The sequence below is a fragment of the Camponotus vicinus genome, unplaced genomic scaffold, assembly GCF_025532165.1.
Source record: "Camponotus vicinus isolate PSW18456_S1 unplaced genomic scaffold, iyCamVici1.0 SCAF_1, whole genome shotgun sequence".
NCBI classification, from domain to species: Eukaryota; Metazoa; Arthropoda; class Insecta; order Hymenoptera; family Formicidae; genus Camponotus; species Camponotus vicinus.
Genome location: NW_028141945.1, coordinates 8,289,234 through 8,303,532, shown reverse-complemented (window position 1 = coordinate 8,303,532; position 14,299 = coordinate 8,289,234). Strand labels below are relative to the sequence as shown.

Sequence of the window (14,299 nt, the reverse complement as noted above, 5' to 3'; positions counted from 1 at the left end):
CAAATATCTCGAAAACGAAACGTTTCTGAGAAAAATGTTTCGAAACAAAGTTGTAGGATTTCAAAAGATCTATTTACTGGCGCTATGAGTTTAACCTTGGGTGGCATCGCCAAGATCAGAGCAAGGTCACCTAGAATTTTTTATATGGGACCTCCTATTTTTTATTACTTATTCTTGTAGCTTATCTCGAGAGCTTTCCAAAACACTATAATGAAGTATTTCTTCATTGAGTACTTTTCGAGTTATGAGGCTTGAAATAATTTCTTAATTTTATATAAACCATAAAATATCTAGTAAAATATTCATTTTTCGATTATCTTACCTTAATACTTTTATGTACAAAATAATGAGAGTAATCAATTGGTGTAAAGAAAACATACAGTTGTTTTTAAGAAAAAATATGGAATTGTTAATTGCAAATTACATATTTTTTCTTAAAAACAACTATGTTTTTTCTTTACACCAATTGATTACTCTCATTATTTTGTACATAAAAGTATTAAGGTAAGAAAATCGAAAAATGAATATTTTACTACACTCAGTTCCAAAAAAAGCGGTACACTTGAAATTTGGAAGAAAATCACCAAATTTTAAATGACGATAACTTTGTAAATAATAAAGATAGAAAGGTCTATAAAAAATGAAAATAAAGCTTGAAATCTCTACTTTAAAACTAGGTTCTCCGAAATGTTGCGAGATAACATTTTTAAAAATGACGGATGACGAAACGAGAACATGCAAAATTGAAAAATAATTGTTTGAGTTTGCCACGATACGTGGCGAGAATCAAATGTCGCAGGTCAATGGGGTCAAAAGCATATGATATTACAGAGATTCCTCTTTAAAATGCTTTTTTGTTTATCTCGATACGATGATTTTTCACCGAGTTATACGCATTTGGAATAAAAAGCTACTTTTTTCTTCAAATGCGTATAACTCGGTGAAAAATCATCGAATCGAGATAAACAAAAAAGCATTTTAAAGAGGAATCTCTGTAATATCATATGCTTTTGACCCCATTGATTTGCGACATTTGATTCTCGCCACGTGTCGTGGCAAACTCAAACAATTATTTTTCAATTTTGCATGTTCTCGTTTCGTCATCCGTCATTTTTAAAAATGTTATCTCGCAACATTTCGGAGAACCTAGTTTTAAAGTAGAGATTTCAAGCTTTATTTTCATTTTTTATAGACCTTTCTATCTTTATTATTTACAAAGTTATCGTCATTTAAAATTTGGTGATTTTCTTCCAAATTTCAAGTGTACCGCTTTTTTTGGAACTGAGTGTAGTAAAATATTCATTTTTCGATTTTCTTACCTTAATACTTTTATGTACAAAATAATGAGAGTAATCAATTGGTGTAAAGAAAAAACATAGTTGTTTTTAAGAAAAAATATGTAATTTGCAATTAACAATTCCATATTTTTTCTTAAAAACAACTGTATGTTTTCTTTACACCAATTGATTACTCTCATTATTTTGTACATAAAAGTATTAAGGTAAGATAATCGAAAAATGAATATTTTACTAGATATTTTATGGTTTATATAAAATTAAGAAATTATTTCAAGCCTCATAACTCGAAAAGTACTCAATGAAGAAATACTTCATTATAGTGTTTTGGAAAGCTCTCGAGATAAGCTACAAGAATAAGTAATAAAAAATAGGAGGTCCCATATAAAAAATTCTAGGTGACCTTGCTCTGATCTTGGCGATGCCACCCAAGGTTAAACTCATAGCGCCAGTAAATAGATCTTTTGAAATCCTACAACTTTGTTTTGAAACATTTTTCTCAGAAACGTTTCGTTTTCGAGATATTTGACCGTTTCCAGACTTTTCTAACACCCTGTATAAATGCGAAATCTTTTGGACTTGAACAGATAAAAGTTCTCATTAATAATTTTAACAATATTTAGTAGACAGAATATGCAAAATATAAATATAAATTTAAAACTAATAATATTCTTTGTAATTTGTTGACAGTTGGTGGAATATAAACAGCAAACAAGACTGGAAGAAAAACGAAAGAAGGCGTTGGATCAGCATTTGAACTTTATTGTGGGTCAAACAGAAAAATATTCTACATGGCTAACAGAGGGTCTCAACAAGACAGATGGTCCGCAAAGTATTCCAGCTTCCATAAATAGTTCGCGCATCTCTTCACCAGTTCCGCAGGGGAAATGTCATTCGGATGGTATGTTAGTCCATAATACAAAAAATAATTTTATTAATTTATATAAAGACGCATCATTAATAAGATGCATTAATTGTAATATTAATGTTATATATAACATGATGTTAATAATATCAATATATCAAATATTAACATAATCAAATATTAACATTATCAATACAACATAACATTTATTTGAATGTAACTGTTGGTTAATAAAGCTATATTTTACAATACAATAAAATTTAAATAATTAAACTATAATATTCTAATTACTATAGAATTATATTGCATAAAATTCGTAATCTAATGATCTTTACTATTATAATTTATGAAAAACGTACATATACTCCAGAACCGAGTCTTTGAACTTTATGTGTTGTATTAACATAATTAAATTATGCACAAAGTTGCATATAAATTAATTTTAATTTCTTCTGAATAGATTGTATAAATATTATTTTGATTATAATGTTTAATAGATTATATAAATTATTTTATTTATATAATAGATTTTATTTTTAATTATGTTATGTGTAGATTTTTAAATCGTGTACTATTTACTAAATTAAATTCTTATTTAGTTTAACTTTATTATAAATTTACTGTGGTTTTATTTTCTATTATATAAATTACATTAGAGTATATAATATATGCATTGCACATTACAGAGGAGTTTCAGCCAAATCAGAGTTCAGATGATGATGAAGAGACTATAGCTAAAGCCGAAGAAGAAATGAAACTAACGACCAATCACAAGGAGGAAGTAGAATTATTGAAGAGAGAATCGGAAATACCTTTGGAGGATCTTTTGAAGGACTTGCCGCCAGACTATTTGGAGGATCGCAACAAAAGCCTATCGCCGCAAAACGCAACAAATGAAGAGGAACAAAATGTATGTTTATGGATATGGATAAAAAAATATTTGTGCATGTTTTATATTTTTAAACTGACTTTACATAAAGAAGAAAGATGTTGACGCAAACTTCTCTATCTAATATACACTAATAAAAATAATCTGATATAGAGACACTGCAGTAATATAATCTTCTCTCTTGTCTAAAATTACCGTAAAAAAAGATAGATTTTAAAAATTGTTTTAAATTACTTTACTGGAAAATCTATTAATTTTTAGTAAATATTAAATTCTTTATAATCTCAATTTTTTTATAATCAATTTTTTAAGCTTTTAATCTGTTGTAGAAAGGATTAAGCAAGATTTTATGATTTTTATTATAGGACAACAAGGAAGCAGCTGATGCGGATGCAGATTTCGTCGCGGCATCTGGTGAATCTTCGGACGAAGAAGACACTATTATGGAAGAGGAGAGACTCGAGGGAGAGATCGATCATAAACGCGAACTCGATGAACTTAAGGTATATAATTTTTCATTTGTAATCATCACATTAATTATTTTAATATTGAGAAATAAAAGGACGATTGTAATTCTTTTTTTTGCCAGATTGTATAGATGTAGAATAATATACTCGTCTTCATTTAGGCTGACAACGAAATGTCTATTGAAGAACTTGCGGCCAAGTATGCAAACATGTCGGATATGTTCATGGACGTGGATGTGGACGTGGAGGCTGAAGGTAATTATTATATTTACAATAAATAATACAAGTAAATAATACAATAGTATAATAATATTTGTATGTAAAAACTTTATAATTATATAAAGATTTTTTTTTATTTAATTATATAAATTGTTACGATGATGATAACTACCAATCCTGATGGTGTGAGATATTTGGTTTTCACTTATCTCAATTACCTTCTATGCTGTGAAATGAGGCATTTGTCTGAAAAAATTTTAAAAATTAATATATAGAATTATTGCTACAAAACACGAAGCAGATCGAATTTAATCAAATACTTTCATTCTTCTTTAGGTACGGATAAAGAAAACAGTGATAAGGAAGCGGCACCAGAAACCGAAGACCAAACGAGCAGTAGCGAGAATGAAAGTGAAGAGAGTGATCGCGAGAGTGATGAGGAAGAAGTTCGGACTCAGAGTGATGCTGAGGCAGATGTGGGACTTCAATCTCTTCTTGAAGATCCATCTGAAAAACAATCAGATAGCAGAGTAAGTTACATATTTTACACACATATGACTTTAGTTTTCTTAGTTATATCAAATTCATTATAAGTAGTATTTGTAGTGAATTATTTCTTGCTTTTGAATTAATTTCTTCTATTTATATATATATATTTGTAGTTCTTTTGCATTGCATGTAATTATTTTTTGTTGTAGATTTCAGACGATCACTCGGACGCTCGTAATGAGATGGATAACGTTGCCGCATTGGCCGAAAGCATCCAGCCTAAGGGGAACACATTACTCACCACTAGCGTAAGTCTTGTTACACGTTTATGTTCTTAATTTCTTTTCATTAAATCTTATTCAAATCATAAAGTTTGATAAATTTATCAATTTTTCACAATTGGTTTAACATTTTTAATGAATGAAGAATCTAAAACTAAACTGAAATTTTGCTTCAATGTAATTTATTTAAAATTAGATGAAAAATAAGATTTTATTTTCTACACATATATTTTTTGAAACTCAATTTGTGTGCGTGAAGTTAACATATCATTTTCCAGCAGATCAAAAATAAAAGGAAGTTCTTTTCGCATGCAGTCGAGTTCTATAGTTCCTGATACTTTTTAGTAATAGTTCTGGTGATTTTATCCAAAAAAACGTCGATCGAAAAAAATGATCTGCTAACTTCCCGTAGCAGATCATTTTCTAGCAGATCAAAAATAAAAAGAAGTTCTTCACGCATGCAGTTGAGTTCTATAGTTCCTGATACTTTTTAGTGATAGTTCTGATAATTTTGCCAAAAAAAGTCGATTGAAAACACCAGCAAATCTGTTACCTATACAGGGCGATCCTGAAAAACGATCCGTCTATAAAATGACATATTCCTGACACCATTCTAAGACAATTTTTCCTTTACCAAAATTTGATTTGAAGCGTAGTTTTTGAATTATGAGCAAAAATAGTTAGTAAATCACGCGTCGGGTACAGAAGGCAGGCAGGAGCGGCGCGGCGTGCCGCGAGCGCGGGCGCAGCTGACCGCCCGACGGGTGATTATCACCGCATGAGTCGCTAACTATTTTATCTTATAACATAAAATTATGCTTTAAATAAAATTTTGGTAAAGAAGAAAATGTCTTAGAATTACGTCAGAAATACGTGTTGCTTAAAATAACGTTATTTTAATAATGAAAAGTTGTTCCGGATCGCCGGCCGTCCGACGTTGCAATCAGCTGATTGCTACACGCGATGTGTGTATGGCGGAGTGTGTGCGTAAGAGAGAGAGAGAAAGAGAGAGAAAGAGGGAGAGAGGGAGGGTAGGAGGGACAGACATTCATACACACGCACGCACTTTTTTTCTCACTCTCTTTCTCTCTTTTACGCAACACTCATACACTCTCTCATTCAGTCTCTCACTCACACTCTCTCGATCACTCACTCACTCACTCACATGCTTACTCACTTGCTCATTCACCTTGTAGCAGCGTAGCGAATCTTCATGCTATGTATTGTTGTATCTGCTGCACGGTTATGATTGCTAGAGATGCGCGACACATTGAAATTTTTTCGATTATTAGTCTCACACTCGATTGACACAATACAGATTACGTGATAACGAGTTTACTGTTTATTCACTCACTATTGATTTATCGATACCAAAAATTACTTTCAAAGAAACGCGAATGCAAACAGCACATGACTCGACGCGAAGCGACGGACCGCGGAGACTGCGCGACCACAAGAGTTATGTTGCCAGAAACGCGACACGCGACATCTAACAAACGACTTGCGCGTGGCGCGTGATTGACGCGAGATAAGACGAACGATCGGCTAAAACCTTCGCATTGCGAATGCGGTAGAAAACATGAAACGTATAATGACATACTTAAAAAATTAATTATTTATAATAAATAATTTATAATAAATAATTTATAATAAATAATTAATTTTTTAAGTATGTCATTATACGTTTCATGTTTTCTACCGCATTCGCAATGCGAAGGTTTTAGCCGATCGTTCGTCTTATCTCGCGTCAATCACGCGCCACGCGCAAGTCGTTTGTTAGATGTCGCGTGTCGCGTTTCTGGCAACATAACTCTTGTGGTCGCGCAGTCTCCGCGGTCCGTCGCTTCGCGTCGAGTCATGTGCTGTTTGCATTCGCGTTTCTTTGAAAGTAATTTTTGGTATCGATAAATCAATAGTGAGTGAATAAACAGTAAACTCGTTATCGCGTAATCTGTATTGTGTCAATCGAGTGTGAGACTAATAATCGAAAAAATTTCAATGTGTCGCGCATCTCTAGCAATCATAACCGTGCAGCAGATACAACAATACATAGCATGAAGATTCGCTACGCTGCTACAAGGTGAATGAGCAAGTGAGTAAGCAGGTGAGTGAGTGAGTGAGTGATCGAGAGAGTGTGAGTGAGAGACTGAATGAGAGAGTGTATGAGTGTTGCGTAAAAGAGAGAAAGAGAGCGAGAAAAAAAGTGCGTGCGTGTGTATGAATGTCTGTCCCTCCTACCCTCCCTCTCTCCCTCTTTCTCTCTCTTTCTCTCTCTCTCTTACGCACACACTCCGCCATACACACATCGCGTGTAGCAATCAGCTGATTGCAACGTCGGACGGCCGGCGATCCGGAACAACTTTTCATTATTAAAATAACGTTATTTTAAGCAACACGTATTTCTGACGTAATTCTAAGACATTTTCTTCTTTACCAAAATTTTATTTAAAGCATAATTTTATGTTATAAGATAAAATAGTTAGCGACTCATGCGGTGATAATCACCCGTCGGGCGGTCAGCTGCGCCCGCGCTCGCGGCACGCCGCGCCGCTCCTGCCTGCCTTCTGTACCCGACGCGTGATTTACTAACTATTTTTGCTCATAATTCAAAAACTACGCTTCAAATCAAATTTTGGTAAAGGAAAAATTGTCTTAGAATGGTGTCAGGAATATGTCATTTTATAGACGGATCGTTTTTCAGGATCGCCCTGTATATATCGACGCCGATCGATTTTCGAGAGTTCTGCTTGTTACAAAATAGTTCTCGTATATTTTTGGGCATGTATATTGTCTTTCCAAAGAGTTCTGATGATGGAAATAATTAGAAAATGTTTAAAACAATTATTTTACCCGAAAAACGAGTATTTTCGAGTATAGAGATGATATGCTGGCCGTAATTCGACAGTTCTGTTTATTCTAAAACAGTTCTCGCACAGTTCTTGGCATGTTCATTGCCTTTCCAAAGAGTTCTAGTGATAAAAATAATTAGAAAATTTTTCAAACAATTTTTTTACCCAAAAAACGGTTTTTTGGATATAAAAATTGTTTGAAAAATTTTCTAATTATTTTTATAACTAGAACTCTTTGGAAAAGTCATTAATATGCTTAGAACTATGCGAGAACTGTTTTAGAATAAACAGAACTGTCGAATTACGACCAGCATATCATCTCTATACTCAAAGATGCTTGTTTTTTGGGTAAAAGAATTGTTTGAAAAATTTTCTAATTATTTTTATCACTAGAACTCTTTGGAAAGGCAATGAACATGCCCAGAACTGTGCGAGAACTGTTTTATAATAAACAGAACTGTCGAATTACGGCCAGCATATCATCTCTATACTCAAAGATGCTCGTTTTTCGGGTAAAATAATTGTTTTAAACATTTTCTAATTATTTCCATCATCAGAACTCTTTGGAAAGACAATATACATGCCCAAAAATATACGAGAACTATTTTGTAACAAGTAGAACTCTCGAAAATCGATCGGCGTCTTACCTCGATATATATAGGTAAGAGATTTACTGGTGTTTTCAATCGACTTTTTTTGGCAAAATTATCAGAACTATCACTAAAAAGTATCAGGAACTATAGAACTCGACTGCATGCGTGAAGAACTTTTTTTTATTTTTGATCTGCTAGAAAATGATCTGCTACGGGAAGTTAGCAGATCATTTTTTCGATCGACGTTTTTTTGGATAAAATCACCAGAACTATTACTAAAAAGTATCAGGAACTATAGAACTCGACTGCATGCGAGAAGGAACTCCCTTTTATTTGTGATCTGCTGGGAAATGATATGCCAACTTCACCGACATACTCAATTTACATTAAAACAATTTACTTTAAAACATAAATATTTTATTTTTAATTGTTTATAAAAAATTTTAATGTCTCAATAATTTTTAATCAAATGAATCTAATTCTAAGAATTTTTAAGAACATATCTTATGTAAATTTTTGTTTCTATATTACCGTATTTTATTCATTATTTTAACTTATGTCAAAAAACTTAAGTAATATTTAGTAAATAATCCTTTCAATCCAAGGTAATGAAGTAATAATTTTGCTCATTATCATTTATGAAAGGAATATTAATAGTGATAATTTTCTTATGAATAAATTGATACATATCTTATTCTAGAAAATAATCACTACAAGATTATTAATAAATTCCATAGATATCTCATTACATTATGTCAATCCTTAAAGTCATACATTTGATAAATTTTGAGTGATTTTTTTTTTAAATACAAGCATTAATAATTTCCGAATTATATATAATTCATTGAGAAGTTACACAGAACTTCAAATTATCGATTAGAATACAAATAGATAATAAATTATTAATAATGAATTGAAACAAATATTTATAAATGATGATTTATAAATTCTGTCAACATAGTTCAGAGAATATTAATAAAATTAAATTCATGACTTATAATGATCTTGCATAGAATCTAATTTTTATCTCTTTCACGTGTTCATTAATATAATTACTTACTTTTTCAGGTTGTAACTAAAATACCCTTCCTTTTGAAACACTCCCTTCGCGAGTATCAGCATATAGGATTGGACTGGCTTGTCACTATGTATGAGAGGAAGTTAAATGGCATTCTGGCAGACGAAATGGGTCTAGGTAAAACTATACAAACCATCGCACTATTGGCACATTTAGCCTGCGAAAAAGGAAACTGGGGGCCGCATCTTATAATTGTACCAACCTCCGTAATGCTCAATTGGGAAATGGAATGTAAAAAGTGGTGTCCTGGATTCAAGATATTGACATATTATGGGACACAAAAGGAGAGGAAACAAAAGAGAACAGGTAATAGTATATGATGAATTAAATATAATTATATCGCGCTAAAATATAAAATATAAGATTTTTCTTTTTCAAATCTTTATTATATTTTTTTTATCTTTGATTTACTAATATTACTCGCTGCCGACACAGACATTAGTTCGACATGACTGATGTCTGTATTATAATAATATACAGCGAGATAATAAAAAATTCTCTCTAAAACTCGCGTGTCAAAGGTCAGCCTGACATTCTGACATACGAATCCTGTCGGGAGAAACAAATATTTAATTCAATATTTAATTTAAGATTTATTAATCATATTTATATAATAATTTGAAGCATAATTTGTATTTTTCAACGTATGTTTATAGGTTGGACGAAACCGAATGCTTTCCATATATGCATTACGTCCTACAAATTAGTGATACAGGATCATCAAAGTTTTAGACGGAAAAAGTGGAAATATCTCATCTTAGACGAGGCACAGAATATTAAGAACTTCAAATCGCAAAGATGGCAATTGCTCTTAAACTTCCAAACACAACGGTAACTAATCTGTTATTAAAATTATTTCCTATTTTATTAAGTGGTCGATTAGTGATTAATTCATTATCTGTAATAATCATATATATAGTTGAAAGATATAGATAAAATTTAGAAACATATTTGAATTATACTAAGTTTAATTGAAAAATTCAGTATCTATACAACGAGCTAATCTATTTTTTAAAAAATTATTTTTATTACTTTTTCCCAATTTTTAATAAAACAATTATTGTTAGGGCATTATATGTTATAAAATTTTTATCTTGATTTCAAAAATTTGATATAATAGTAATCTATCTTTTAACTTAAAAAATTAAAAAGAAATTGGCATAAGAATCAACGCGCGGTAATTGGAGCGCAGAGAAGCAACAACACTTATTTCTTTTTTCAATATTAGTTTATTAAAAAAATTCATATTACAATAACAAAAAGCGCTTTTTGAAAAAAGAAAGAAGTGTTGTTGCTTCTCTGTGCTCAAACTACTGCGCGTTGGTTCTTATGCCATTTTCTTTTTAATTTTTTGATTACTTGAACCAAATCTCTAATTAAACTTTTAACTTAAATTTTTTTCTGTGACATTATTAAAATTAATTTTAAAATTGGGAAAATAAAATTTACATCATAGATAAATTTAAAAAAATTAATTTTACTTTAATTTTCTTAAGATTTTAAATAATAAATTAGACCATTTTTGCACTAATTCACTCAATTGAAAGTAATAGAGATTGTTTTATTTAAAACATTATTTCATTGCCTTTTGTTGTTTGTTGCAGGAGGTTACTTCTTACTGGCACGCCTCTTCAAAACAATTTAATGGAATTGTGGTCTCTCATGCACTTTCTTATGCCTAATGTATTTCAATCTCATCGTGAATTTAAGGAATGGTTTAGCAATCCTGTTACAGGCATGATCGAAGGCAATAGTGAATACAACGAGAATATTATACGTCGTCTACATAAGGTCTGTACGTAGTTTTTTATCTTTTCTTCTTTTTTTCTCTTTTCTCTTAATTTGTAATATTATTAAAGAAATTTGAGTTTTTATCCAATAAAAATATGTCAAATTAAATTTTTTACAATATTATTTAATATAAACAACATTCTCCGTAGGTGTTGCGGCCATTTCTCTTACGAAGATTGAAAACCGAAGTGGAAAAACAATTGCCAAAAAAATATGAACACGTGGTCATGTGTCGTTTGTCAAAACGTCAGAGATTTTTGTATGATGACTTTATGTCGAGAGCAAAGTAAGTTAATTCTTTAATGTCACATCAATAATCACAAAAACGAGAAATAATTTATCTTTCTCTAATTAAAAGTACAATAATATTTATTTAATTTTCTTTGTGCGCGCGCATAAAATATGTATTTTATTTTTAATCCAGTTAAAATGTAAATATAAGTTTCCACCCATAAAATGTAATATTTATATATTAAAAAATCCAAGAAATATAAAAATTATTTGTTTTTGTATACTAGAAAATAATCTGTTTTATGCAAAAATTAAGTTTTGTTATATAAATAGTTTAGAATTGTTATATAATTTATCATATATATAATTAATAAATAATTATATATATATAACAACTTTAAAAATACTTATATAACAAAACTTAATTTTTGTGTAAAACAGATTATTTATATAATAAAGATTATATTAGCAGATTATATATATAATAAAGATTAGACTGTTATTTAAGGATATTAGAATTACTAATTGCTGTTTGTATTATTTTTTTTCAACGATTTCGTATTTTGTTAAAGGACGAAGGAAACACTCGCTAGCGGAAATCTATTGAGTGTGATTAATGTGTTAATGCAATTACGAAAAGTATGCAACCATCCGAACTTGTTCGAAGTGCGACCGACCGTTTCCCCGTTTCAAATGGAGACACTCGAATTTCTGACCGCTTCGTTGGTTTGGAGTGTATTCGATTATGATCCTTTCAAGGTAAAACAATAACCGTTTCACACTACTATTGTTTGATACTACTATTATTATTCGATCTTTGCGAATTGTGATTTAACTTTTGCAGCACATCCAACTGTCTAGCTTGAACCTTTTGCTGTCAGATCTGGAATTGACGCTCAGTGCATTCGTTGCGCACAGAATGAAACGACTGCAAACGCCTAGAAAACTTATAGAAGAAATAGATAACCAGCCAGAACCGACGCCGAGATGTCCGTCCGGTCGGATTAAGATTAATGTTAGATTATCAAATCAGACAAAACCACAGTCGAATACACAACAGCAGCAACAACAGCAGCAAACGCCAACTAGGCTGAAGAATCTTGCTGGAGTACTACCCACTCCAAGAGTGGGTACATCTCTTTCAATAAAATCATTAAATACTAGCCAGACTGGTTCAGGACGAGGTAAGTCCAGGACAATGCTGCCACATTTTATTACATTAATATTTTAATGTGCCAAAATTAATGCAAATTAATGTCAAAACATGATGAAGAATGAAGACAATTGAAATATCAAAGAAATAATATTTAAAATAATAATAACTGTGCATTAATATCATAAAAATAATATAATGTACTGTATCTTTTATATATCTGTAAACTATTGTTTTTACTACTATTTTTTAAATTTTTTAGTAATTGATGTGTGTGTGTGTGTTTAAACTGTAATATATACAATAGCTATAATACACACACACATATTATATTAATCTTTCTTTAAACATAAAATGCAATAATCTTATTCTTAGGTGTTACACTGAGAGTTGCGAGTGGTCAACAATTGCAAGGATATTCCGTGCAACTGGTACCACATCAAGCTGGTGTGAAAGGTAAGCAATTTTTTTTCCACTTATTTTTCCCCTACTCTTTAATAATTTATCTTTCAATAGTGTTTTTATTTATATGATTTTTTCCAAATTTTGCAATCTAAATATTATCTATATCGATTTTGTAAATAATGTAAAACATTTCTTTATGAAAAATATTTAATTTTTATTCAACTATTTACTTGAAACATTGATTGAATATTGTATAAAACAATTTGCAAACAAGCTTTTAATTTCTTATAACTTAAAAAAGATAATTTGAGAGAATCTTTGTATCTTTGAATCTCTAATATATTTCCAAAGTTTGTACTTTAATTTTGTATTCCACGTATCTCTGAATTTAATTTTGTTTTATAGAATATTTTATATAATTATGTATATATAGCATGAAATAAATATAGCATTATTGTATCAGTGCATCATTCATCAGTGATTGTTTCTCACTAAGCAGTCATTTTTGCAGTGATGCTAGATCAGTTGTTCCTTGAACCAGCTTGTTTATAATCTTACCATTTATAAGCATTCTAAAGCTAAGGATACAACTTTTCGAAATTAGCATTTCTTGTAGCTAAAATCGAAATATCATATCTAAATATTTCCATCTTTTTCCATTATATTTATATTTTTATTATATTTTCTTATATATTTTGTTGAAAATATGTTTGAAAAATTGGAAAAATAGTCATATTAATTTTAATGTAAACAGCAAATTTATCCATGGTGATATACATACAAATATGATATACGTACATATATTTGTTTCATACATAATTTACAATATAATATATTAAATATAAATTTTTGTAAAACAGCTATCCCTGTGGCAACGCTGGGACATAATCCGCAAAGTACTACCGTGACGTCAACTACGACAGGGACAAACGCGCAAAGAATCACAGTAGGAAACGCTAGTCTCAGAGATGGCATTCAACGACTAACAACGCAAACCGTCACGGTTAAGCAAGGCGATTCCGTCCAGAGAATAGCAGTGCCTGGTTTCGCACAGTTGGTTCAAACCTCTACCGGTAGACATATCCTTTTGACGTCGAATCAACAGAATACTAACACAGGTTTATCTTCGCGATTCTTGTTAAACCATTATTTTGCAATGACCAATGAATAAAAAAGGAAAAAAGAATAATATGTTTTGTATCAACAGTTTCGTTTCCAGTCATGACCTCTAGCGGATCGCGTCTTACAGTACTATCCAAATCGCTGATGGGTTTGTCTACCTCGGCTGCTACGACGGTGAATAAGGTCGTCAGCGGTGTGGTAACGACGCCGAGCGGGCGACCCGTTATGAGAGTGCCTCCTCTGAATGTTACCGCCTCGCCATCACCATCGAGCGGAAATAGCCAACAGCAATCCAGTCAACAACAATCGCCATCGATACGCAGCATCGTTACCAGACAGGCTCAGAAGGAAGCCAGTAAAGCGCAGAGTAAATCCGAACAACCCAAATCCGAATTTCACTTGGTAAGTAAACATAGATATCTTATAAAATGTTGAGCCTTTTTGAAAACAATAATTGAAAAATAGAAAATCAATGATTTATCTTTCGAGTACTTAGTCGAGTCAATTTTATTCGAATTATTTTTGTTTAATTGTTTTTCCCAAGAATACATAAGATTTTTACTTAATTGTTT

General features: G+C 31.1%; 1 protein-coding gene across 5 annotated transcripts in view; it reads left to right on the top strand.

The window, feature by feature from the left end:
• Positions 1 to 14,299, top strand: part of Dom (domino helicase) — a 41,835-nt gene that overhangs the window by 10,797 nt on the left and 16,739 nt on the right. For all 5 annotated transcript variants that reach the window (XM_083100028.1, XM_083100020.1, XM_083100009.1 and 2 more), the window contains 15 exons: positions 1,986 to 2,196; positions 2,847 to 3,070; positions 3,415 to 3,552; positions 3,678 to 3,771; positions 4,072 to 4,265; positions 4,434 to 4,532; positions 9,016 to 9,331; positions 9,682 to 9,856; positions 10,630 to 10,816; positions 10,966 to 11,102; positions 11,620 to 11,806; positions 11,892 to 12,231; positions 12,576 to 12,656; positions 13,466 to 13,723; positions 13,813 to 14,129. In XM_083100028.1, the coding sequence (XP_082956154.1) occupies positions 1,986 to 2,196; positions 2,847 to 3,070; positions 3,415 to 3,552; positions 3,678 to 3,771; positions 4,072 to 4,265; positions 4,434 to 4,532; positions 9,016 to 9,331; positions 9,682 to 9,856; positions 10,630 to 10,816; positions 10,966 to 11,102; positions 11,620 to 11,806; positions 11,892 to 12,231; positions 12,576 to 12,656; positions 13,466 to 13,723; positions 13,813 to 14,129 (2,958 nt within the window). The remainder of the gene's footprint in view (positions 1 to 1,985; positions 2,197 to 2,846; positions 3,071 to 3,414; positions 3,553 to 3,677; positions 3,772 to 4,071; positions 4,266 to 4,433; positions 4,533 to 9,015; positions 9,332 to 9,681; positions 9,857 to 10,629; positions 10,817 to 10,965; positions 11,103 to 11,619; positions 11,807 to 11,891; positions 12,232 to 12,575; positions 12,657 to 13,465; positions 13,724 to 13,812; positions 14,130 to 14,299) is intronic.